Below are 27,514 nucleotides of genomic sequence, written 5' to 3' on the forward strand. Positions count from 1 at the left end.
TACCTGCTGCGCCACTGTGTCGCCCTTAGTTCTTCATTAATAATGGAAAATGTTTGCTATGTTTTCCAAAGCCAAACCACCACACAGTGTATGCAAATCATCCCAGGCTCCTGGCTCCTGCTTCATTCCCTAGCAGCAGGTTTATTAATCTGAGTGCAGTAACACTCCACCATTATTCAAATAGCACTGTAATAATGTATTTGGATACCACAACAGATAAGAGATATTACACACAGGGAAGAAAGGGAATCTCAGGTGGAAACAAAGTGTAATTAAAAATCATTTTCTAGTGCAAACGGGTCTAAACCTCCCCCCATGTGTGTGTCAGTGCAGCTCCACAACCACAGAGGCCTGACTTGAGCCTTGCATTTGGTCACTCTTCTGTGTGGAGTTTCCAGCCACTGGGGCTACACCTGTGCTGTGGTGGTGGGTCCTAATAGGGCATTAGTGTAGCTAGCCTCCAGTAATGAGTGGCCTTTGTATATAACATCTGTTACTCCAAAGGAAATCACAAGGGAATATACTAAATTTATTTTGCCTTACATTTTCCATGAAGACCATATTCATAAGCCTTTATAAGTGCAGGTGTATCTTTTTGTAATTTGGTAATAATGCTGTGTAAGTATTCGTATAAACACAAATAATGCCTCAAAAGGTTTTTATATCCATTCCATCCATCCATCCATCCATCCATCCATTTTCCACCGCTTATCTGGGGTCTGGGTCACAGGGGAAGCAGTCGGAGTAAAGAAACTCCCTCTCCCCAGCCACCACTTCCAGCCCCTCCGGGGGTATACCGAGGTGTTCCCAGGCCAGTCGAGACATGTAGTCTCTCCAGCGTGTTCTTGGTCTGCCCTGGGGTCTCCTCCCCGTTGGACATGCCCGGAACACCTCACCAGGAAGGCCTCCAGGAGGCATCCAAACCAGATGCCCGAACCACCTCAACTGGCTCCTCTCGACGTGGAGGAGCAGCGGCTCCACTCCGAGTCTCTCCCGGATGTCCGAGCTCCTAACCCTGTCTCTAAGGGAGAGTCCAGACCCCCTCTGGAGAAAACTCATTTCAGCCGCTTGTACTCGCAATCTCATTCTTTCGGTCATTTCCCAAAGCTCGTGACCATAGGTGAGGGTTGGGACGTAGATTGAACGGTAAATCGAGAGCTTTGCTTTTCTGCTCAGCTCTCTCTTCACCACAACGGACTGGTATAGAGCCCGCATTACTGCTGACGCTGCACCGATCCGCCTGTCAATCTCACGCTCCATCTTTCCCTCACTCGTGAACAAGACCCGAGGTATTTACACTCCTCCACTTGAGGCAGGCTCTCACTTCCAACCTGGAGAGAGCACTCCACCCTTTTCCGACTGAGTACCATGGACTCGGACTTGGAGGTGCTGATCCTCGTCCCTGCCGCTTCACACTCGGTTGCAAACTGGACGTCCCGGCTCAATGAATCCAACAAGACCACATCATCCGCAACAAGCAGACATAGAGTACTGAGACCACCGAACCGGACACCTTCTGTCACTTGGCTACGCCGAGTTATGAACAGAACCGGTGACAAAGGTGACAATGCCTAGAGTCCAACTCTGACTGGAAACCAATCTGACTTACTGCCAGCCATACGAACCAGACTCCTGCTCTGTTTATACAGGGACTGGATGGCTCGTAGCAAAGAGCCCAGTACCCCATACTCCCCGAGCACCCCCCACAGAATACCCCTAGGGACACGGTCGAATGCCTTCTCCAGATCCACAAAACACATGTAGACTGATTAAGCAAACTCCCACGCACCCTCCAGAATCTGGTAAAGAGCTGGTCCTGTGTTCTGTGGAATCTGCATTGTTCCTCCTGGATCCAAGGTTCAACTATCAGTCAGACTCTCTTCTCCAGTACCCCCGCACAGACCTTATCGGGGAGACTGAGGGGTGTGATCCCCCTATAGTTGGAACACACCTTCCGATCCGCCTTCTTAAAAAGGGGAACCACCAGTCTGCCAGTCCAGAGGCACTGCCCCCGATGTCCATGCGATATTGCAAAGACGTGTCGGCCAGGACCGCCCCACAACATCCAGAGCCTCGAGAAACCCGGGGCGAACTTCATCCATCCCCGGGTATCCCTACCGCCAAGGAGATTTCCTACCACCTCAGCCACCTCAGCCCCGGTGATAGCCAACCCCCCCCCCACCCCCCCCAACCCCCGGGGTCCCCAAACTCTACTTCCTCTGCGGAAGACATGCTGGTGAGATTGAGAAGATCATCAAAGTATTCCTTCCACCACCTAATGACATTCCCAGTCAAGGTCAACAGTTCTCCACCCCTACCATATACAGTGTTGGTGGAAAACCGCATTCCCCTCCTGAGTCCCCTGATGGTTTACCAGAAACTTCTCGGAGCCGACCGAAAGTCGCATTCCATGTTCTCACCGAACTCCTCCCACACCCAAATTTTTGCCTCAGCGACAGCTGAAGCCGCGAGCCTCTTGGCTCCTTGGTACCTATCAGCTGCCTCCGGAGTCCCCCGAGCCAACCAGACTCGATAGGACTCTTTCTTCAGCTTGACAGCCTCCATCACCTGGGGTGTCCACCACAGAGTGCAGGGATTGCCAACACGACTGGCACCGACAACCTTGCAGCCACAGCTCTGTTCAGCCGCCTCAACAATGGAGGTCCGGAACATGGCCCATTCGGACTCAATGTCACCGGCCTCCCCCGGGATGCAGTCGAAGCTCTGCCGAATGTCAGAGTTGAAGATCTTTCTCACAGGATCCTCTGCCAAACGTTCCCAACAACACCTTAAGCACACGTTTAGGCCTGCCAGGTCTGTCCGGCATCCTCCCCCGCCATCTGATCCAATTCATCAGTGATCAGCTATGAGTAAGCCCACTCCTGCCTTACGCCTCTCACCCTGGGCAACTCCAGAGTGAAAGAGCATCCAGCCCCTCTCAAGGAGATTGGTTCCAGAGCCCATACTGTGTGTCGAGGTGAGCCCAACTATATCTAGTCAGTACCTCTCAACCTCACGCACCAACTCAGGCTTTTTTCCCACCAGAGTGGTTACGTTCCATGTTCCAAGAGCCAATTTCAGTAACCGAGGATTAGAACGCCAGGGCCCCCCGACCCCGACCACCACCCGATCCACAATGCACCAGACCCGGATTACTACCTCTCCCACAGGTGGTGGGCCCATGTTACTCCTTCTGGCTGAGCCCATGAGTGAAAGTCCGCCCACCAGGTGCTCGCCAAGGAGCCCCTCCCCCAGGCCTGGCTCCAGGGTGAGGCCCCGGTAACCCTACTCCGGGCAAGGGAGGCTGTGTCCCTGTTCTTGACCTCTTCATCTCTGTCTTTATGGATCACTCTTTGTCTGGCCCATCACCTAGGACCAATTTGCCTTGGGAGACCCTACCAGGGGCTATTGCCCCCGACAACACAGCTCCTAGGCTCACGCAGGCACGCAAACCCCTCCACCACGTTAAGGTGGTGATCCAGGGAGGGGAAAGCCCTTATGATGAGTTATATTTGATTATTTTGTAACATAAGCAAGTGTCACTCTTCATTATAAAGCCTTATAAATGGTTAATGAAATGTGCACAAATATAAACCACCTAAAATACACATTAATGCCTTTGAACACATTATAAATGTTTAAAATTACATAATTGAATGTAAAGTTATCGCTTATGTTTTTCTAATAAATAATAATGTACACCATCAGTGACTTGAAGCCCACAGTGAGGACATTTTCAATAATGTATTCACATTTGATACTATGTATTACAGGCGTTTTATAATGATGCACATGTCATTATCCATTTAAAAGGCTTTATAATGAATAGTGATAAATGTGTAGAAGTTAAAAAATAACCAGTTATAGCTCAGTATAAGAGTCTGATGAGGCATTATTAGAGTTTATAAGAATTCTTACAAAGTATTATTACCAAGTTACAAAAAGTTATGATCACATTTATAAATGCTTATAAATAAGGGCTTCGTAGAAAGTGATAACTTGTTTTGTTCAATGTACGCAAAGCATTTCCTTTGCTTTTCGCCTTCTTCCTCTGGGTTTATTGACTCCAGAGCCGTAAAACTGATCAATTATTCAAAATGAAGAACAACGCACCCACTCTGTGATCAAGACAAAAAACAAACAGACCTAGATAAACTTTAACTTTTTCATTTACATAATTTTCCTCGTTTATCTTTAACCACACGCACAGCCAACTGCACCCCACCTGCTCTTCACAAGCCCCACTGGAGCATGATACAGTTTTACAAGGCCAAAAGTTTGGGGACACCTCGTCCTGCACTGTTCATCCTGAATGTAGGTATTATCAAATCAAATCAAATCAAATTTATTTATATAGCGCTTTTCACAACTGATGTTGTCACAAAGCAGCTTCACAGAATTCCAGTAAGACAAGATTTGACATGAAATGTAAAGACAAATGTAAAACCCTCAAGTGAGCAAGCCAGGGGCGACAGTGGCAAGGAAAAACTCCCCCAGCTGAGGAAGAAACCTTGGGAGGAACCAAGGCTCACAAGGGGTGACCCATCCTCCTCTGGTCAATCTACTGGTGATGATAGTTAGTGGTCCATGAGAACTTCAGTGTAGGGACAGCTTCAAGGCACTTGGTGGTTGCTGGAGCGTGGGCAGCTGGTCTGAAGCGTGGAGGAGGATCTCGACAGTCATCCATCAGTGTCCAGACAGACAGGTGGGCAGTCGTTTACTCGGAAAGATGTAAAGGGATGGAATTAGTTTTGAACTGTTTTGTGTTTGTAAAGTAGAAAATATGAAAATTTCCAGAGTGTGGCTAATGACTCCGGCAGATCTGACTATGACAGCATTAACTAAAAGGAGAGAACCAGAAGGACACACAGACACGGGAGCATCCTGAAACACTGGCATCCCTCCGCTCCACCGTCAACAAACCTGAGTGATCGCGAGAAGCGGCGGGACGACAGCACCAGCGTCTCAGTATACTATAATTCCCTGTGTCCATGGACCCCCCGGATCTGCCGCCTTTATCTATGGGGGAGCATTAGCTACCAAATGATAAACTAAACAAATGAGTTTTTAGCCTACATTTGAAGATTGCGACTGTGTCTGAGTCCCGAACATTTTTTGGAAGATCATTCCAGAGTTGGGGGGCTTTATAAGAAAAGGCTCTTCCCCCAGCTGAGGCCTTCTGAATTCTGGGAACATTTAAAAATCCAGTATTCTGTGATCTGAGTGAACGTGGAGGCTCATAATAGGAAATTGTATCTTGAAGATATTCAGGAGCAAGCCCATGTAGAGCTTTATATGTTAATAACAAAATTTTGTAGTCAATGCGGAATTTAACAGGCAGCCAATGAAGTGATGATAAAACTGGGCTGATATGTTCAAATTTTCTAGTTTTAGTGAGGACCCTAGCTGCAGCATTTTGAACTAGTTGAAGTTTTCTTAAATTGCTGCTGGTGCATCCTGACAGTAGTGCGTTACAGTAGTCAAGCCTTGAAGTAATAAAGGCATGTACTAATGTTTCTGCGTCCTGGAGGGATAAGGCATTTCTAATCTTAGCAATATTGCGAAGATGTAAAAAAGCTGTCCTAGTGATACTACCTATGTGTTGATCAAATGATAAATCCGGGTCAATTATGACACCAAGATTTTTTGCTGCTGAACCAGGTTTAACTGGAAAGTTAGCTAGATCTAAAATTAAATCTGATAATTTATTTCTTGTCACTTTTGGACCCAAAAGCAGGACCTCTGTTTTGTTGCTGTTTAGAAGGAGGAAGTTACGCAACATCCAGCCTTTCACGTCTTTTACACAGTCCTCTATTTTCTTTAATCTGTGTTTGTCATCGGGCTTGGCTGAAATATACAATTGTGTGTCGTCTGCGTAACAGTGAAAGTTAATGTCATGGTTTCTTATAACTGTGCCTAGCGGTAACATATATAATGTAAATAATAATGGTCCTAAAATAGAGCCTTGTGGAATTCCAAATCTTACTTTAGAATAATTTGAATTTAGATTGTTTACTTTTACGAATTGATAACGTTCCGTTAAGTAAGATTTGAACCATAATAGGGCTGTCCCTGTGATTCCAACCATGTTTTCTAACCTTTCTATGAGAATATTGTGGTCTATTGTATCGAAGGCTGCGCTTAGGTCAAGAAGCACCAACAGGGATACGTGGCCTTGATCAGAGGCAAGAAGAAGATCATTTGTTATCTTGACTAGAGCTGTCTCTGTACTATGATGTTGCCTGAATCCAGATTGGAATTTTTCATATATATGATTCTTATGTAGATATGAACTAAGTTGTTGGGCCACAGCTCTTTCTAAGATCTTAGACAGAAATGGCAAATTAGAAATAGGCCTGTAATTAGACAGTGTACTAGCATCAAGATTTGGTTTCTTGATCATAGGTTTAATAACTGCTAGTTTAAAAGCTTTGGGTACATGGCCCAGACTAAGCGATGAGTTTACTATAGTTAAAAGAGGATCAATAATAGCTGGTAGTACTTCTTTGAGCAACTTTGTGGGAATTGCGTCAAGTGTGCAAGTTGTACAGTTTGCGGAGGTGATAATCTTCTCTAGTTCTAATTGTGGGAGTGGGTAAAAGGTTTCAAGTCTTTCTTTTACAGTTATATTATGTTTTATTTCATTCACATCAGGTGGCAGCCAGGATGGACTTGATCCTGTGGCTAGAGTTTGTTGTCTAATATTCTCAATTTTATTATTAAAAAAGTCCATAAAATCTTTACTGGTGAGAGTTGCTGGAATTAGTTGTTCAGAACCTGCTTGATTTTTTGTAATTCTAGAAAACACACTAAACAGTGCTCTCTGATTATTTTTATTATTGGAGATCAGCGAGGCCAGATATGCTGAGCGAGCTTTAGTGAGGGCATTTCTATACTCTATAAGGCTGTCCTTCCAGGCAGAATGAAACACTTCAAGCTTGGTTGATCGCCATTTCCGCTCTAGTTTTCGTAATGTTTGTTTTAAAGTACGGGTCTTATCGTTATACCATGGTGCGAGCTTTTTCTGTCTTATACTTTTATGTTTAAGTGGTGCTACCTTTTCTAAAGTAGATCGACAGGTATTTTCTAGGTAGTCAGTTAGTACATCTAGGTCCATTGGGTCTGATGGAGTTGGAACTGGGGTCGATAGTTCTGGTAGGTTTTCTATAAATTGTAGGGCGGTAGATGGTTTTATTATACGCCTTGTAGAATAGCGAGGGTTCTTACATATATTATGGATAAAACGTAGCTCATATGAAATTAAGTAATGATCGGAGATTGCTGAGGATTGCGGTAAGATATTAATTTTGTCAATGTTAAGACCTAGTGTCAGAACTAAGTCTAAAGTGTGGCTGCAGTAGTGTGTAGGCCCTGTTACATTTTGAGTAATACCAATAGAGTCTAAGATTGAGGTAAATGCCTTTTTTAGTGGGTCACTTTCCTTCTCGAAATGGATATTGAAATCTCCTACAATTATAACTTTATGATTGCACACCGCTAGGTTTGTAGCAAAATCGCTGAATTCTTTCAGAAATTCTAAGTAAGGCCCTGGTGGTCTGTAAATGTTGCATAATAAAAATGCGTCCGGATTTGTAATAATAGTGGAGAGAACCTCAAAAGAAGAAAAGGTGTCACATTGTTTAAGACTAATTTCTAGGGTATTTTGGTAAATTACACATACTCCACCTCCTTTGCCTGATATTCTTGGGCTATGTGCATAATTATAGCCTAGGGGGGTGGCTTCATTTAGTGCTAAATATTCATTTGGTTTAACCCACGTTTCCGTGAGACAGAAAACATTGAATTTATGATCACTTATAATATCATTTACGATGAGTGCTTTTGAGTTTAGCGATCTTATGTTGAGTAACCCAAATTTTAGTTCTGAGGTGTTGCTGCTAGGTGTTGTGTATGATTTAATATTGATTAGGTTGCTGAAACAGGCTGATTTTGTTTTTCTACTTTTACATTTAGTTCGGGGGAAAGACACAGTCTCAATACAGTTGAACTGTAATTGTGTATCTGCTCACTTTTTATACCAGTAACAGCCTGTGATCTTCGGGGAAAGGCTTTAGACGTTGAAACATTGCTGTGAGCGTCTGATCACAGTCACAGAGCTTTAGTGAAGTCTGGAGCTGATGTTGGATTAGTTCCAGCGCTCCTCATCATCCCAAAGCTTTCAGATGGAGCCCCAGGTTCACAGCTGGCGATGGACAAAGTTACCATTTCGTTTCATGCTCTTCTCTAGAGGTAAAACAAGCTGTGTGTACAACATCTGACAGACGTCACCTTGTAGAAACATATTCATTTCATTGTTTATTTATGAAAACATATGTTAGAAAAAGATTTCTCTCCATATTCTTCATTTAAACGTATGGTTGGCTTCAGATCATTGGTTCCTCCAACACATTTGTTTACTGGGTCCTGCCCACGTTCCTCCTGAGGCTGTGACATCAGAGGATCCCTTTATAGCTGTAGTTTGGGTATTTCTGATTTATTCAAGGACTGATTTATTCAAGAACATCGTTGCTGTACAATTAAAAACACGTATCTCCATTTTTGTCGATTCATTTGAACACTGTGTGAAACATTAATGAAGAATGGACCAATAGAAATGCTCCAAAATAGATTCATCTTTCATTGTTATTACATTGACTTGAGAAGGTTTTTTCCTTCTCCTATGATCATTAATATTTGGGAGATACGTGTTTTTCTTGCACAGTGCTGACATTTTAACACCCCTCCTCCCCACTTTCCTTGGACAGCGCATCTATTCAGCACCTGTGGGAGTTTTTGGCATTACCATGGCAACCACCCTCACCTTCCTCCTCCTCCTCCTCCTCCTCCTCCTCTCAGGTAAAGACCTTTTCTTAAAACGATTGATATCTAAACTTCAGATAAGTGCATGAATGTTTATAGAGGAGCACTGTGTATTTCTACAGTTACAGAGTGTGCTTCATCTGTTGCTCTTCATACTTTTCACTTGTTACTCCCCTTTCGCCCTGTTCTTCAGCGGTCAGGACCCCCACAGGGCAGGTGTGAGTTGGGTGGTGGTTATTTTGGTTGAAGGGCTATTCTCAGTCCAGCAGTGACAGTGAGTGTTTAAAAACTTCAGTAGCACCGCTGTGTCTGATCCACTCATAACAGCGTAACTCACACTAACCACATTGTAACTGCCACTACAGCAGCGAAAATAATGCACCACCCCCATCATACCTGCTGTGGGGGTCCTGACTGTTGAAGGGCAGGGGGCAGCAAAGTATGGACTGCAGTCCTACAGTGTGCACATACACAGCCAGTGTACAATGATTGTAGAAATAGTAATGGTAGTAATGTTGTGGCTGGTCGGTGTCCACCTGCTTATACAGAGTTTCTTCTGAAATGAAAAGGGTTAATAGGGAGGCTGTCACCTTTGGGCTGCTGTAATGGTCTTTACTCATCTACTATCTACTAACTCCTGAATATGTTTCCAGGTCTTCTTCCCGCAGATCAAAGCCGTCTCAGGACTTTCCACCTCACTGAGAAGAGGATGAATCAGTCTGAGGCTCGAGCGGCGTGCAGAACAAACTACACTGACCTGGTCACTGTGTACAGTGAGGAAGACAATGCTACACTCAGTGATCTGGTCAAGAACTCGACTGAGCCACCTTGGATTGGTCTGTACCGCAGTCAGCCCAGAGCTAAATGGTCTAATGGTGATGATGTTACATTCAGTGATCTGACAGGGGACTGTGGGACAGGGCCCTGCTGTGCTGCTGTGAAGGCTGATGGATCATGGGAAAGTCTTAAGTGCACAGTGAACAGAACTTTCATGTGCTATAAACAAGGTAACTACTGATCATTAACTACAGAGACATCAGCCAAATTAATTCTACCACAGTCTATTAATTATTTATTCCTATCTTTATATTCCTTAACCTCCACAGATGCTACTGACCTCCCCTTCAGCTATACTTTAGTTCTGAAGAGTCTGAACTGGTACGAAGCTCAGAGTCACTGCAGGAAGTTCTACACTGGTCTGGTCAGCATCAGAGATCAGACCCAAAATGAAGAAGTGAAGAAAGAAGGGGAGAGCAGCAGTGTACCGTTCTGGATCGGTCTGCTGAGGGACGACTGGGAGTGGAGTGATGGAGGACGCTCTGCCTACAGGAACTGGGGGAACGATCAGCCTCGAGCATCATCAAACTGTACATATCTGAGAGATGGGAAATGGTACTCAGTGTCATGCACTAATAATCAGTTTGCTCCGTGCTACCGCAGTAAGTCAAGACTTCACAATCACTCTCTCATTCTCAGAATAAAACACATCTTATGTTCATCAGTGTCTCTGATCCCACTCTAAAACATCCTCTTGTGTTTGTAACTCCGTCTCTCACAGCGCACATCCATGTGAGTGCTGAGCCTATGAACTGGGAGAGTGCTCTGGACTACTGTAAGAAAGAGAACAGGAAGAGTGTCCTGCACATTGAGTCTGACCTGGACCAGAAAGAGGTGGAGAGAGAGCTCAGGAGGAGGGGTGTCTCTGGGACTCTGTGGCTGGGGCTTGGACAGAGTCGACTCTTTGGGTTCTGGATCTGGACCAATGGGATCTCTGTGGGACCCTTTAGTAACTGGGTCGGTGGGAGAGCACCAGAGGCTCCACTGTCTCAGAACTGTGGGGCAATCGACACAGAGAAAGGCTTTAAATGGCGTGATAGAGACTGCAGGTCAAAATACAGGGTTCTGTGTGAAGAACATTAATCTGAAGCAGTTCACACACTAAGACAGGGCTGATTTAGCTACTCTTTTAGCTCCTCTGCTACATTAGAGTTTTAGTGAACGCCTGCAGTGCTCTTCCTTTAGAAATGCTTTCTGTTTTGTTTAAACTAAAGGTAACGTATTTATAAAAGAACTCATTTTTCTAATAAACTAATTAATACTTTTGTGTTTATCTCAACACAAAGTGTGATTGTAAAGATATTTGAGCTTGGATACCAAATATATATAAGTAAATACTAAATATAAACATCACACATTCTCCTGCTCTTTTCTCACTGTTAAGAGAGTAACCACTGCAAAACACTCTGGAGCCCACCCGGTATCCACCCATCAAATCCTCACAGAAATGTTCTGACGTCATAGTGTGAAGTTTCCAGAAGTGTGGAGATATATAAACAAGCACACACAGTAGCAGTCTAAAGTTTGGACACGTCTCCTCGTCAGTGATTGGTGGAGTAGAGCTAGTCACTGTATAGAACTGTGTACCAGCCCCTACCTCTGCACAACCCCAGTTACAGTCTCAGACACATTCAGAAGAGAGCGGTTCTACAGATGAACTCTCGACGAGGCCACGGCCGTTCACTGAAAACCGTTCCAGGTGATGACCTCATGAAGCCGACTGAGAGAACGGAGAGAGTGTGTGAAGCTGTCGTCAAAGCAACAGGGGGCTACTGTGAAGAGTCTAAAGTATTAAACATAGTCTGGTTTCTTTAACACTTTATTGGTTCACTACATAATTCCATATGTGTTCCTTCAGAGTTTTAATGTCTTCCACATTCATTTACAGCGTAGAGAATAATAAAACACAAAGAACAACCCCTGAATGAGAAGAGGGCGGCACGGTGGCGCAGCAGGTAGTGTCGCAGTCACACAGCTCCAGGGGCCTGGAGGTTGTGGGTTTGATTCCCGCTGCAGGTGACTGTCTGTGAGGAGTTGGTGTGTTCTCCCTGTGTCTGCGTGGGTGTCCTCCGGGTGACTGTCTGTGAGGAGTGTGGTGTGTTCTTCCTGTGTCTGCGTGGGTTTCCTCCGGGTGACTGTCTGTGAGGAGTGTGGTGTGTTCTCTCTGTGTCTGCGTGGGTTTCCTCCGGGTGACTGTCTGTGAGGAGTGTGGTGTGTTCTTCCTGTGTCTGCGTGGGTTTCCTCCGGGTGACTGTCTGTGAGGAGTGTGGTGTGTTCTCCCTGTGTCCGCGTGGGTGTCCTCCGGTTTCCTCCCACAGTCCAAAAACACATGTTGGTAGATGGATTGGCGACTCAAAAGTGAATGTGTGTGTGTGTGTGTTGCCCTGTGAAGGACTGGCGCCCCCTCCAGGGTGGGTTCCCGCCTTGCGCCCAATGATTCCAGGTAGGCTCTGGACCCACCGCGACCCTGAACTGGATAAGGGTTACAGACAATGAATGAATAAACTTTGTCTGAGTCTGAAAGTTGTTGCAGGAATCAGAAATAAAAGTCAGGAATAATAAAGACCTTTTGTACCTTTATCTTTTGTGCTCGTGGTGGACGTAATGAAAGTGGAAATGTAGAGTTCACAAAATGTTTGTGAAAATAAAAGTAATAAAAAATGTAAATATTTATTATTTATTAATAAAAAATTAAAATATTTATTATGTTTCATAAAACACCTCAGTTTCTGAACATGGTTCTCATTAATGAAACAACAGTTAACTGTTTGTAGTGTGGTGTTTATCACCTGCTGCAGTGAAGGTCTGCGGACACTAGACGGCCACATTCACAAACTGCTGCAGGAGAACACACCACTTACCAATGTTTGGATTTATTTATTTATTTATAATTATTATTTTATATTTGATTAAATGACTGCAGTTAAGTACCTGTATCTATTCGCTCATAAGGACAAACTTTAATTAGCCACTGATAAACACAGTCTAATTAAACACTAACTGAAGTGACTGTGAGATCCCTGCTGCTGCAGTAAAGGGCCAGTATTCTAAAGTTTCTGTCCTCTACGTTTATTTCACAGTCCATGGGCCGAGAGGAGCTCCAAATCCCCCAGTTATTCTTCTGTTGCACAGAAATGTTGATTTTTAAATAAATAATTATAATAATACACTTTATTTATAATCACCTTTCATGACACTCAAGGACACTTCACACTCAGCAGTTGTTACAGGGGACGAATAACAGAGTGAAACAATAATAAACTTAAGCTTTTACAGATAGAAATTACAAAGTAAATGTGGACAGTCAGAAAATAGTTATTCATCCCCTGTAACAACTGCTGAAGTGTGAAGTGTCCTTGAGTGTCATGAAAGGTGATTATAAATAAAGTGTATTATTATAATTATTTATTTAAAAATCAACATTTCTGTGCAACAGAAGAATAATTTGGGGATTTGGAGCTCCTCTCAGCCCATGGACTACAGCTCTGATAAAACAAGGCGGGGAGACAGAAGGAATATAAATTATTAAAAGCTGTCAGATAAAAAATACAGTTTTTAAATGCTTCTTAAAGGTGGAGAGTGAGGGGAAAAATTATTGTAAATAATTGTTTTTAAAAAATAATAATAATGTTACCTTTAAAGCTTTCTCTGCCTCCAACAGTCCTTCCTATACCCTACAATCACTAAAATATACACCAGTCATCCATGACATTACAAGGTTATGCACTGTTTCTTTCTGTTATAACATCTCCACTGGTGACATACACCAATCAGCCATAACATTGACACGGGGAGAACACACCACACTCCTCACAGACAGTCACCCGGAGGAAACCCACGCAGACACAGGGAGAACACACAACACTCCTCACAGACAGTCACCCGGAGGAAACCCACGCAGACACAGGGAGAACACACCACACTCCTCACAGACAGTCACCCGGAGGAAACCCACGCAGACACAGGGAGAACACACCACACTCCTCACAGACAGTCACCCGGAGGAAACCCACGCAGACACAGGGAGAACACACAACACTCCTCACAGACAGTCACCCGGAGGAAACCCACGCAGACACAAGGAGAACACACAACACTCCTCACAGACAGTCACCCGGAGGAAACCCACGCAGACACAGGGAGAACACACCACACTCCTCACAGACAGTCACCCGGAGGAAACCCACGCAGACACAGGGAGAACACACCACACTCCTCACAGACAGTCACCCGGAGGAAACCCACGCAGACACAGAGAGAACACACCACACTCCTCACAGACAGTCACCCGGAGGAAACCCACGCAGACACAGGGAGAACACACCACACTCCTCACAGACAGTCACCCGGAGGAAACCCACGCAGACACAAGGAGAACACACCACACTCCTCACAGACAGTCACCCGGAGGAAACCCATGCAGACACAGAGAGAACACACCACACTCCTCACAGACAGTCACCCGGAGGAAACCCACGCAGACACAGGGAGAACACACCACACTCCTCACAGACAGTCACCCGGAGGAAACCCATGCAGACACAGGGAGAACACACAACACTCCTCACAGACAGTCACCCGGAGGAAACCCACGCAGACACAGGGAGAACACACCACACTCCTCACAGACAGTCACCCGGAGGAAACCCACGCAGACACAGGGAGAACACACCACACTCCTCACAGACAGTCACCCGGAGGAAACCCATGCAGACACAGAGAGAACACACCACACTCCTCACAGACACCATGGAGCTGTGACAGAGACACTACCTGCTGCGCCACTGTGTCGCCCTTAGTTCTTCATTAATAATGGAAAATGTTTGCTATGTTTTCCAAAGCCAAACCACCACACAGTGTATGCAAATCATCCCGGGCTCCTTGCTCCTGCTTCATTCCCTAGCAGCAGGTTTATTAATCTGAGTGCAGTAACACTCCACCATTATTCAAATAGCACTGTAATAATGTATTTGGATACCACAACAGATAAGAGATATTACACACAGGGAAGAAAGGGAATCTCAGGTGGAAACAAAGTGTAATTAAAAATCATTTTCTAGTGCAAACGGGTCTAAACCTCCCCCCATGTGTTTGTCAGTGCAGCTCCACAACCACAGAGGCCTGACTTGAGCCTTGCATTTGGTCACTCTTCTGTGTGGAGTTTCCAGCCACTGGGGCTACACTTGTGCTGTGGTAGTGGGTCCTAATAGGGCATTAGTGTAGCTAGCCTCCAGTAACGAGTGGCCTTTGTATATAACATCTGTTACTCCAAAGGAAATCACAAGGAAATATACTAAATTTATTTTGTCTTACATTTTCCATGAAGACCATATTCATAAGCCTTTATAAGTGCAGGCGTATCTTTTTGTAATTTGGTAATAATGCTGTGTAAGTATTCGTATAAACACAAATAATGCCTCAAAAGTCCTTATATCCATTCCATCCATCCATCCATCCATCCATCCATCCATTTTCCACCGCTTATCTGGGGTCTGGGTCACAGGGGAAGCAATCGGAGTAAAGAAACTCCCTCTCCCCAGCCACCACTTCCAGCCCCTCCGGGGGTATACCGAGGTGTTCCCAGGCCAGTCGAGACATGTAGTCTCTCCAGCGTGTTCTTGGTCTGCCCCGGGGCCTCCTCCCCGTTGGACATGCCTGGAACACCTCACCAGGAAGGCCTCCAGGAGGCATCCGAACCAGATGCCCGAACCACCTCAACTGGCTCCTCTCGACGTGGAGGAGCAGCGGCTCCACTCCGAGTCTCTCCCGGATGTCCGAGCTCCTAACCCTGTCTCTAAGGGAGAGTCCAGACGCCCTGTGGAGAAAACTCATTTCAGCCACTTGTACCTCCAATCTCATTCTTTCGGTCATTTCCCAAAGCCAGTGACCATAGGTGAGGGTTGGGACGTAGATTGAACGGTAAATCGAGAGCTTTGCTTTTCTGCTCAGCTCTCTCTTCACCACAACGAACCGGTACAGAGCCCCCATTACTGCTGACGCTGCACCGATCCGCCTGTCAATCTCCCGCTCCATCTTTCCCTCACTCGTGAACAAGACCCGAGGTATTTAAACTCCTCCACTTGAAGCAGGCTCTCACTTCCAACCTGGAGAGAGCACTCCACCCTTTTCCGACTGAGTACCATGGACTCGGACTTGGAGGTGCTGATCCTCGTCCCTGCCGCTTCACACTCGGTTGCAAACTGGACGTCCCGGCTCAATGAATCCAACAAGACCACATCATCCGCAGCAAGCAGACATAGAGTACTGAGACCACCGAACCGGACACCTTCTGTCACTTGGCTACGCCGAGTTATGAACAGAACCGGTGACAAAGGTGACAATGCCTAGAGTCCAACTCTGACTAGAAACCAATCTGACTTACTGCCAGCCATACGAACCAGACTCCTGCTCTGTTTATACAGGGACTGGATGGCTCGTAGCAAAGAGCCCAGTACCCCATACTCCCCGAGCACCCCCCACAGAATACCCTGAGGGACACGGTCGAATGCCTTCTCCAGATCCACAAAACACACGTAGACTGATTAAGCAAACTCCCACGCACCCTCCAGGATCCTAGCGAGGGTAAAGAGCTGGTCCTGTGTTCTACGGAATCTGCATTGTTCCTCCTGGATCCGAGGTTCAACTATCAGTCGGACTCTCTTCTCCAGTACCCCCGCACAGACCTTACCGGGGAGGCTGAGGGGTTTGATCCAGAGGCACTGCCCCCGATGTCCATGCGATATTGAAAAGACGTGTCGGCCAGGACCGCCCCACAACATCCAGAGCCTTGAGAAACCTGGGGCAAACCTCATCCACCCCCGGGTATCCCTACCGCCAAGGAGTTTTCCTACCACCTCAGCCACTTCAGCCCCAGTGATAGACGAAATTTCAGTAACCGAGGATCAGAACGCCAGGACCCCCCGACCCCGGCTTCCATACGATCCACAATGCACCTGACCCGGATTACTACCTCTCCCACAGGTGGTGGACCCATGTTACTCCTTCTGGCTGAGCCCATGAGTGAAAGTCCGGCCACCAGGTGCTGGCCAAGGAGCCCCTCCCCCAGGCCTGGCTCCAGGGTGAGGCCCCGGTAACCCTACTCCGGGCGAGGGAGGCTGTGTCCCTGTTCTTGACCTCTTCATCTCTGTCTTTATGGATCACTCTTTGTCTGGCCCATCACCTTGGACCAATTTGCCTTGGGAGACCCTACCGGGGGCTATTGCCCCCGACAACACAGCTCCTAGGCCCACGCAGGCACGCAAACCCCTCCACCACGTTAAGGTGGTGATCCAGGGAGGGGAAAGCCCTTATGATGAGTTATATTTGATTATTTTGTAACATAAGCAAGTGTCACTCTTCATTATAAAGCCTTATAAAGGGTTAATGAAATGTGCACAAATATAAACCACCTAAAATACACATTAATGACTTTAAACACATTATAAATGTTTAAAATTACATCATTGAGTGTAAAGTTATCGCTTATGTTTTTCTAATAAATAATAATGTACACCATCAGTGACTTGAAGCCCACAGTGAGGACATTTTCAATAATGTATTCACATTTGATACTATGTATTACAGGTGTTTTATAATGATGCACATGTCATTATCCATTTAAAAGGCTTTATAATGAATAGTGATAAATGTGTAGAAGTTAAAAAATAACCAGTTATAGCTCAGGATAAGAGTCTGATGAGGCATTATTAGAGTTTATAAGAATTCTTACAAAGTATTATTACCAAGTTACAAAAAGTTATGATCACATTTATAAATGTTTATAAATAAGGGCTTTGTAGAAAGTGATAACTTGTTTTGTTCAATGTACGCAAAGCATTTCCTTTGCTTTTCGCCTTCTTCCTCTGGGTTTATTGACTCCAGAGCCGTAAAACTGATCAATTATTCAAAATGAAGAACAACGCACCCACTCTGTGATCAAGACAAAAAACAAACAGACCTAGATAAACTTTAACTTTTTCATTTACATAGTTTTCCTCGTTTATCTTTAACCACACGCACAGCCACCTGCACCCCACCTGCTCTTCACAAGCCCCACTGGAGCATGATACAGTTTTACAAGACCAAAAGTTTGGGGACACCTCGTCTTGCACTGTTCATCCTGAATGTAGGTATTAATTGTGTATCTGCTCACTTTTTATTCCAGTAACAGCCTGTGATCTTCGGGGAAAGGCTTTAGATGTTGAAACATTGCTGTGAGCGTCTGATCACAGTCACAGAGCTTTAGTGAAGTCAGGAGCTGATGTTGGATTAGTTCCAGCGCTCCTCATCATCCCAAAGCTTTCAGATGGAGCCCCAGGTTCACACCTGGCGATGGGCAAAGTTACCATTTCGTTTCATGCTCTTCTCTAGAGGTAAAACAAGCTGTGTGTACAACATCTGACAGACGTCACCTTGTAGAAACATATTCATTTCATTGTTTATTTATGAAAAAGATTTCTCTCCATATTCTTCATTTAAACGTATTGTTGGCTTCAGATCATTGGTTCCTCCAACACATTTGTTTACTGGGTCCTGCCCACGTTCCTCCTGAGGCTGTGACATCAGAGGATCCCTTTATAGCTGTGGTTTGGGTATTTCTGATTTATTCAAGGACTGGTTCTTCATGAGGTAAGACTGGTGTCACTGCATCTTTCTGGACTTTACCTGTTCAACATCATTGATTAGTTATTAGTCAAATTAACTTCAGCACGAAGCAAACTGTTGTTTTACAGAGTGTTTGTTTTTACACATTTTCTAACATCGTTGCTGTACAATTAAAAACACGTATCTCCATTTCTGTCGATTCATTTGAACACTGTGTGAAACATTAATGAAGAATGGACCAATAGAAATGCTCCAAAATAGATTCATCTTTCATTGTTATTACATTGACTTGAGAAGGTTTTTTCCTTCTCCTATGATTATTAATATTTGGGAGATACGTGTTTTTCTTGCACAGTGCCGACATTTTAACACCCCTCCTCCCCACTTTCCTTGGACAGCGCATCTATTCAGCACCGGTGGGAGTTTTTGGCATTACCATGGCAACCACCCTCACCTTCCTCCTCCTCCTCCTCCTCCTCTCAGGTAAAGACCTTTTCTTAAAACGATTGATATCTAAACTTCAGATAAGTGCATGAATGTTTATAGAGGAGCACTGTGTATTTCTACAGTTACAGAGTGTGCTTCATCTGTTGCTCTTCATACTTTTCACTTGTTACTCCCCTTTCGCCCTGTTCTTCAGCGGTCAGGACCCCCACAGGGCAGGTGTGAGTTGGGTGGTGGTTATTTTGGTTGAAGGGCTATTCTCAGTCCAGCAGTGACAGTGAGTGTTTAAAAACTCCAGCAGCACCGCTGTGTCTGATCCACTCATAACAGCGTAACACACACTAACCACATTGTAACTGCCACTACAGCAGAGAAAATGATGCACCACCCCCATCATACCTGCTGTGGGGGTCCTGACTGTTGAAGGGCAGGGGGCAGCAAAGTATGGACTGCAGTCCTACAGTGTGCACATACACAGCCAGTGTACAATGATTGTAGAAATAGTAATGGTAGTAATGTTGTGGCTGGTCGGTGTCCACCTGCTTATACAGAGTTTCTTCTGAAATGAAAAGGGTTAATAGGGAGGCTGTCACCTTTGGGCTGCTGTAATGGTCTTTACTCTTCTACTATCTACTAACTCCTGAATATGTTTCCAGGTTTTTCTCCTGCAGATCAAAGCCGTCTCAGGACTTTCCACCTCATTGAGAAGAAGATGATTCAGTCTGAGGCTCGAGCGGCGTGCAGAACAAACTACACTGACCTGGTCACTGTGTACAGTGAGGAAGACAGTGCTGCACTCAGTGATCTGGTCAAGAACTCGACTGATCCACTTTGGATTGGTCTGTACCGCAGTCAGCCCAGAGCTAAATGGTCTAATGGTGATGATGTTACATTCAGTGATCTGACAGGGGACTGTGGGACAGAGCCCTGCTGTGCTGCTGTGAAGGCTGATGGATCATGGGAAAGTCTTAAGTGCACAGTGAACAGAACTTTCATGTGCTATAAACAAGGTAACTACTGATCATTAACTACAGAGACATCAGCCAAATTAATTCTACCACAGTCTATTAATTATTTATTCCTATCTTTATATTCCTTAACCTCCACAGATGCTACTGACCTCACCTTCAGCTATAGTTTAGTTCTGAAGAGTCTGACCTGGTACAAAGCTCAGAGTCACTGCAGGAAGTTCTACACTGATCTGGTCAGCATCAGAGATCAGACCCAAAATGAAGAAGTGAAGAAAGAAGGGAGGAGCAGCAGTGGAACGTTCTGGATCGGTCTGTTGAGGGACGACTGGGAGTGGAGTGATGGAGGACGCTCTGCCTACAGGAACTGGTGGAACGGTCAGCCTCGACCACCATCATCATCAAACTGTACATATCTGAGAGATGGGAAATGGAACAAAGTGCCATGCGCTAATTCTCAGTTTGCTCTGTGCTACCGCAGTAAGTCAAGACTTCACAATCACTCTCTCATTCTCAGAATAAAACACATCTTATGTTCATCAGTGTCTCTGATCCCACTCTAAAACATCCTCTTGTGTTTGTAACTCCGTCTCTCACAGCGCACATCCATGTGAGTGCTGAGCCTATGAACTGGGAGAGTGCTCTGGACTACTGTAGGAAAGAGAACAGGAAGAGTGTCCTGCACATTGAGTCTGACCTGGACCAGAAAGAGGTGGAGAGAGAGCTCAGGAGGAGGGGTGTCTCTGGGACTCTGTGGCTGGGGCTCGGACAGAGTCGACTCTTTGGGTTCTGGATCTGGACCAATGGGATCTCTGTGGGACCCTTTAGTAACTGGGTCGGTGGGAGAGCACCAGAGGCTCCACTGTCTCAGAACTGTGGGGCAATCGACACAGAGAAAGGCTTTAAATGGTGTGATAGAGACTGCAGGTCAAAATACAGGGTTCTGTGTGAAGAAAATTAATCTGAAGCAGTTCACACACTAAGACAGGGCTGATTTAGCTACTCTTTTAGCTCCTCTGCTACATTAGAGCTTTAGTAAACGCCTGCAGTGCTCTTCCTTTAGAAATGCTTTCTGTTTTGTTTAAACTAAAGGTAACGTATTTATAAAAGAACTCATTTTTCTAATAAACTAATTAATACTTTTGTGTTTATCTCAACACAAAGTGTGATTGTAAAGATATTTGAGCTTGGATACCATTTATTTGAACGAGTTGGGGTTGTAATGAGTGTTAAAAATAACGTAATCACAACTTGTAAAATGCCACATTTTCTTTCCAATAAATAAAAGTTAAAGAGGTTTTCATTTGTGTGAGATGTGTTTTGACTGAAAAACAAGCACCGTTTCTCAGTGAATACTGTGTAAAGCTTGATTTGTGGATTATATGAATGTGTTTAGCTCATAATCTGGTTCTTTAGGGTTAAAATATTAATTGTACAAAGTTTGATACTTGAAACGTTTTTAATACATTTTCATGTAACTTTTATTTCTAAATATAAACATCACACATTCTCCTGCTCTTTTCTCACTGTTAAGAGAGTAACCACTGCAAAACACTCTGGAGCCCACCCGGTATCCACCCATCAAATCCTCACAGAAATGTTCTGACGTCATAGTGTGAAGTTTCCAGAAGTGTGGAGATATATAAATAAACACACACAGTAGCAGTCTAATGTTTGGACACGTCTCCTCATCAGTGATTGGTGGAGTAGAGCTAGTCACTGTATAGAACTGTGTACCAGCCCCTACCTCTGTACAACCCCAGTTACAGTCTCAGACACATTCAGAAGGGAGCGGTTCTACAGATGAACTCTCGACGAGGCCCCGGCCGTTCACTGAAAACCGTTCCAGGTGACGACCTCATGAAGCCGACTGAGAGAACGGAGAGAGTGTGTGAAGCTGTCGTCAAAGCAACAGGGGGCTACTGTGAAGAGTCTAAAGTATTAAACATAGTCTGGTTTCTTTAACACTTTATTGGTTCACTACATAATTCCATATGTGTTCCTTCAGAGTTTTAATGTCTTCCACATTCATTTACAGCGTAGAGAATAATAAAACACAAAGAACAAACCCTGAATGAGAAGATGTTCAAAGTTCTGACTGGTGCTGTACATTCACAACATGTGGAAAACGGCCCCAAACAAAGGAAACCCTCCCTGAGTGGGTGTGTCCAAACATTTGACAGGTGCTGTACATAATCGTTCATCTTCTGTAAGCACTGCGTCACGTTCTGTGTCTGGAAACTACCCAGAATCATCAGGCGCAAGGCAGGAACACACCCAGTCTGTCACAGGGCATCACACACTCACACCCTTTCTGCATTCAGCCAACCAACATGTGTTTATGGACTGTGGAGGAAACCCACACAGACACAGGAAGAACACTTCGAACTCATCACAGACTGTGATCTGAGGCGGAGAATGAACCCAGGGCCCTGAGGAACTGGAGCTGTGTGACACCCACACTACGCCAATGTGGACATGGTTTAAATAGCTTTATAACACTGTGGCATCTGCCGTGGTTCCTATAAAAAAGGAAGGAGCTTCGGAGGCTGGGCCCATGCAGTCACCTCAGAAAAGAGCTTGTTTGATTTGTGTCTGAGGAGGATGATGTATTATGTAGTGCTCCACCCTCTTTGTGTGTGTCACCCCCTGCTCGGATAACAATAAAGATTTGGCACCAATGTGACACATCTGTGGATCTCTTAAGGCCCACGTTTGGCTTTGAATGATGCCGTTGACCCACTTTAAATCTGTTGTGGACCAAACCTGGGCGAATCAAATTTGACCCAAGTCTGGCCCAATCTGCATCCCGTATCAAGCCCAGCTCATAGCCTCTGGCACATATCCAGTCCACGCAACACTTGCCACTGCCTTAACTGTGCTGTAAATGCCAAACGTGGCTCAGACTAGTCTCAAATGTGTCTGCTGTCTGTGTGCTGTTACCACCCTGTGTTTGGTGTTTGGGTTATGTTCAGGCTCGGGGTGTTTCTGGTCCTGTTTAATGGCTGTTGGTGTGTTGCCTGTTGAGCACGGAGCCGGTGGCCTATAAACGCTATGTCGTCCTTGTCTTTTGTTAACGTCACTGCTGCAGTAGAGTTCCGCTTTACATCCTCAGTCATAAACTCATAAAAGACAAACACAACAGGGCCTTCTTAACACCTGATGCAGACGTGTTCACAGTCACTGTGTCTCTGATGAAAAAGGTTCGCATGCTCTGCTGTTATTTTCTTTTTTGTTTCCATATTCATTTCTTGGAGTTTATCCTTCAAAACCTGCTAACGTTAATGCTAATGTATGACTTTCTGAAAAACTGGTAAGAGCTGGCGTCTCTCTGTAACTCTCTGTATATTTTAACTGTGACATTTTTTTATCATTCGTTATTAATTCCTTGTGAATTCATCCGCGTCTAAAACTAATGTAAATTGCTCTTTAGTCAATGTATCTGTATCTGGAATTTTTCATTCTTAGAATATGTTAAAAAAAGTATTAAATTACTTCAATTATTTAGAGACAATCTAGTTATTTACAAAGTAAAGATAAAGTAAGATACCTATTGATACTTTATAACCACAGTGAGCTGTTGTTTGGAGTGAAGGTGTAGGTAACTAGATCACATAATAAAGAGTATTCAAAATGAAATACTGGTATGCATTTAAAACTTTAAAAAGATAGATACAGATATAAAAGAATTCACTTACAGAAAGTGATACAATACATAAATAAATAAAGTTATTGATAAAATTAAGACTTAACTTACTGTATAACTGACTTATGGTGAAACTGTGAGATATATTCCTGGTTTCATTCTTAAAACACTGCATCTACAAACAGAATACGATTCTTGATCTGTATTAAACAAGTCAGGTTTTCTAGTAACACGCTGAGTAATGGTATAATACTCTGAGTCACTTTCTCCGAGAGGGAAATAGAAACATTGGCAAGGTTTCAGATGTTTTCACTTGTAAATATGTCATTTATCACAGCGGACAGCACAGGGGTGATGCCATTTGCTGATGCCATGGGGACAGTGCAGCTCTTACTGCTCTCGGGTAAGCTGTTTATTGTCTTTAATTAATAAAAACCCAACTGGTTTTAAAACATTAACCATGGCAATGTTGGATTAGGAGCTTGACTGTTGGATTAGGGTTGATCCCTGTCTGAGAACCCATCTCCTTGTTGAATTCCTTTTAGTCAAAACAGTTAAGATGATGAAAGTGAATCAAACGTGATGTTTAAATTCATACACGCTGAAAAAATGGTGTGAAACGACACAGTTCGGTTTCTATAGATGATGCAGAAACTTGAGGTGAAAATATTTCTGCATTTTGTTTAACAAAGACTGGGGAATAAAAGCAGAACAGTGCCCCCTTTTGGTTTCAACATAAGATCAGTGTAACTGAGTTAAACTACATAACTATGGTCCAGTTCTGAGATTGTTTTTTATAAAAAATAGTATCAACTTATATTTAGAGAGTTGTACGTGATGTAAGTGATTTTATCAAAAAGAATGTGTCTGATTCTACTGGAAGATCATTTGTGCTTGTTTTAAACATCATTTCTTGAAACAAAGCAACTGATCTGCAGGTGGAATTACACACTTTCACTGAAGTAATCACCTAAAATATGCACAAATGTTTAGCAATGGGTTAAAATTGGTGGCACTGTGGCGCTGAAGGTAGTGTCACTCTCTGAGAGCTCCAGCATCTGAAGGTCCTGGGTTTGCTCTTTAAAAACTGTGAGGAGTTTGGTGGGTGACCACTGTGTCTGCATGGGTTTCTTCCCACAGTGCAGAAAACACTTGTAGGCAGGTACGCTGACTATGTGAAATGGCTACGTGTCATTCTACTGTAATCTTTCTGTATCGCACTGTAAAGCACTTTGAATTGCCATTGTGTACGAAAGGTGCTCTATAAATAAACTTGCCTTGCCTTACCTACGTGGCTGGGTATGTGATGCCTTGTGATGGACCCCAGGGCCCTGTCCAGGGTGTGTTCCTGCCTTGCTCCTGATCAGGATGAAGCAGTTACTGAAGATAAATGAATGAATGAATAAATAATGTTTTTACAATGAGAAACTTGTACTCTGTAGTAACACTTGTGTAAAACAGCTCATAAAGTTGACCCTAGAATATTCTCCCACAGTCTTTTCTGCCACGGCTCATCTACAAACCTTCTTTAAAATTGAGTCAAGAATCCCAAGCATGTCCAAAGCTCGGGATTCTTGCAGAGAGCACTACACTGACCTGGTCACTGTGTACAACGAAGAAGACAACACCAATCTGGCAACACTTCTCAGAGGACACCAGAAGGCCTGGGTCGGCCTCTTCAGAAGTCGGTCCAGTGCTAAATGGTCTAATGGCGATGATGTTACGTTCAGTAACCTGACTAGGAACAGTAGCATCAGTGGAAAAGAGCCCTTCTGTGCTGCTATGAAGACTGATGGATCATGGGAAAGTCTTAACTGCACTGAGAACAGAAATTTCATGTGCTACAAAAAAGGTAACCACAACTAATATGTTGTTTGGTAACATTCAGGCCTTATATATGTCCAGAGGATCTGAGCCATTTCATTGCATTTTTTTAATATTATTTTATATGAGAGAGCAGACAGTGCCCTCTGCTGGATTCTTCTGATTTCTAAACTCAAAGAACCAGTCATGCTTAGCAGCAAAAACTAGCATATAATGTTTAAAGGAACACTATTTTTGCTCCTGGTCTCCCCCTACAGTTGCTGTGTGTAACTTATTTTTACAGTACTGTCCTAAAATCAATGGGCAGGGTTACTTAGTGCAGTTTCTGTAGTGGTAAGCTTGGATTAGCTTCGACAGAGGCTATGTTCTCCCAATTTGAGGTCAGTGAAACATCACAATGATTCTGAAGCTGTAATTTTAAAAATAAAACTACCTAGTGTTCCTTTATAAAAGACTTAGTACAAAATACCTGACATACAGCTGAGAATCACTAGAAAAGCGATTGAATGCTCCTTTAAATTCCTTGTGTTTGGACTCTCTGATTCAATTTCACTCCTCTACCTCCACAGATGTGAGTAACCGAACAGTCAGACTTAATTTAATCCCTGAGAATCTGATCTGGTACGAAGCTCAGAGTCACTGCAGGAAGTTCTACACTGATCTGGTCAGCATCAGAGATCAGACCCAAAATGAAGAAGTGAAGAAAGAAGGGAGGAACAGCAGTGGAACATTCTGGATCGGTCTGCTGAGGGACGACTGGGAGTGGAGTGATGGAGGACGCTCTGCCTACAGGAACTGGGCGAAGTACCAGCCTCGACCATCCTCTAATTGTACAGTGATGATGAATTCTACAGATTTTGGGAAATGGTATTCAGTGCCATGTGATAATGCAGAGTCTGCTTTGTGCTATTTTATTAACACTACAGGTATCCGCACACATTCACAGTCACTTAGATCTAAAAAGCAGGTTTAATATCATCATTAAAGGTGCAATACATAAATCTACTAATTTATTATTTGTCTTTTTTTTTTATAAGATGAAACTGAATTGAAATCAAGAATTTGTGTGTTGTTTGAAGTCCCTGAATGAACAAGTCAATGCTTTGTAGAGAGGGTGTTCCCCATAAGATGGCGGCCATGTTTTAGATTAGATTTAGCTTTGGGTACAATTTTCTGATTTGTCCACATCACTAAGTGTCAGTCTAACGGCTGTTTCTTAAAGTGAAGAATAATCACTGATTGATTAAAGGAGGCATACTGTGAAAAGTATATTGTTTCAGTGCATGTGCACATTAATTTGCGGAACTGGAGACTACCAACACACACACTGCGAAATACGACAACCCAGTCAGTTTTTTGTGGTCTCCCTTTGTCAGAAAACATGTGATTCAACCAGCCATTTTGATTTTGCTCTCCATCTGATGCCAGGAGTTGAGATTTTAGAACGGTACTGGCCCCTAATCAGAGCATCTCCAACTACAGTGCTTTACCTGTGTTTACAACGCTTATGGAGAATAAAGAGAACTAAGCAAAAATGGCACAAATCAAGGGCTTCTGCTCTCTCTCTCCTCAGTGCTGTCTACTCAGGTCAGGGTAAACAGTAGCTCATTCTCATATGATGAAACAGGCACTCAGACCAGTCCTTTAGAACGGTCTTGTTAAGACAAGGTGACAAAGGGAATGTGTTGTTTGATCCTTGTGGTACTTTGACCACAGCGTGACCTTTCATTAAGACCCCGGAACTGTGTTAACTTATGGAAAATTGGCACATGCCTATATTACAAATGATAATAAAAATGTTATTAAACCAGACAACAAATTTCTGCAGATACTTCTCCTACAGTCTCAGAAGGTCCAAATATCACAGAGAAGTTGATGCCATATATGTCCGAGGCTCAGTCACCTTGCAAAGCAAACTCCACCTACCCCGTCATCATACATAACGATAACAACAACACCAAAATTGCTGCGAAGATTAAAAACGGCAAAAACATCTGGCTTGGGCTCTGTCGAAGTCACTCCAGTGAGAAATGGTCTAATGGTGATAATGTTACATTCAGTAACCTGACGGGGAACTGTGGAAGAGGGCCCTGCTGTGCTGCCCTAAAGGCTGATGGTTCATGGGAAAGTCTTCAGTGTACAGAGAGGAGAAATTTCGTCTGTTATATACAAGGTAAACGTATTCAATGGTTTTTAAGGTGTATTGATAAGTGTTCCTTTCAGGCTGTTTCTCAGTTTCAAATTCCATCTCAACTCCATCCAGGCCATTGTCAATATTGTGCACTATGTAATCGTGAACCTACACTGACTGGCCAAAAAGCAAAGCTCCAGAATTCGCTCATAGGACCACCAGGAAGAAGGCATTATTTGA

At 44.0% G+C, this 27,514-nt stretch overlaps 1 protein-coding gene across 1 annotated transcript; it reads left to right on the forward strand.

Moving 5' to 3' along the window:
- The first annotated feature begins 2,656 nt into the window (after window positions 1–2,656).
- Window positions 2,657–10,886, forward strand: LOC136676041 (macrophage mannose receptor 1-like). Its single transcript, XM_066652893.1, has 6 exons — window positions 2,657–2,814; window positions 3,046–3,268; window positions 8,766–8,856; window positions 9,489–9,827; window positions 9,927–10,259; window positions 10,379–10,886. Exons 1-6 carry the CDS (start codon window positions 2,657–2,659, stop codon window positions 10,738–10,740), a joined length of 1,506 nt encoding a protein of 501 aa, XP_066508990.1. The 3' UTR covers window positions 10,741–10,886.
- Window positions 10,887–27,514: the final 16,628 nt, after the last annotated feature.

The sequence above is a fragment of the Hoplias malabaricus genome, chromosome X1 (genome assembly GCF_029633855.1).
Source record: "Hoplias malabaricus isolate fHopMal1 chromosome X1, fHopMal1.hap1, whole genome shotgun sequence".
NCBI classification, from domain to species: domain Eukaryota; kingdom Metazoa; phylum Chordata; class Actinopteri; order Characiformes; family Erythrinidae; genus Hoplias; species Hoplias malabaricus.

Bases quoted from the DNA above. Each gene is read 5' to 3' on its own strand.
- LOC136676041 (XM_066652893.1), top strand. From the start codon at position 2,657: ATGGAGGTCCGGAACATGGCCCATTCGGACTCAATGTCACCGGCCTCC. The intron at 2,815-3,045 runs GTCTGTCCGGCA...TTTTCCCACCAG, and splicing joins CACACGTTTAGGCCTGCCAG to AGTGGTTACGTTCCATGTTC. The intron at 9,828-9,926 runs GTAACTACTGAT...TAACCTCCACAG, and splicing joins TTTCATGTGCTATAAACAAG to ATGCTACTGACCTCCCCTTC.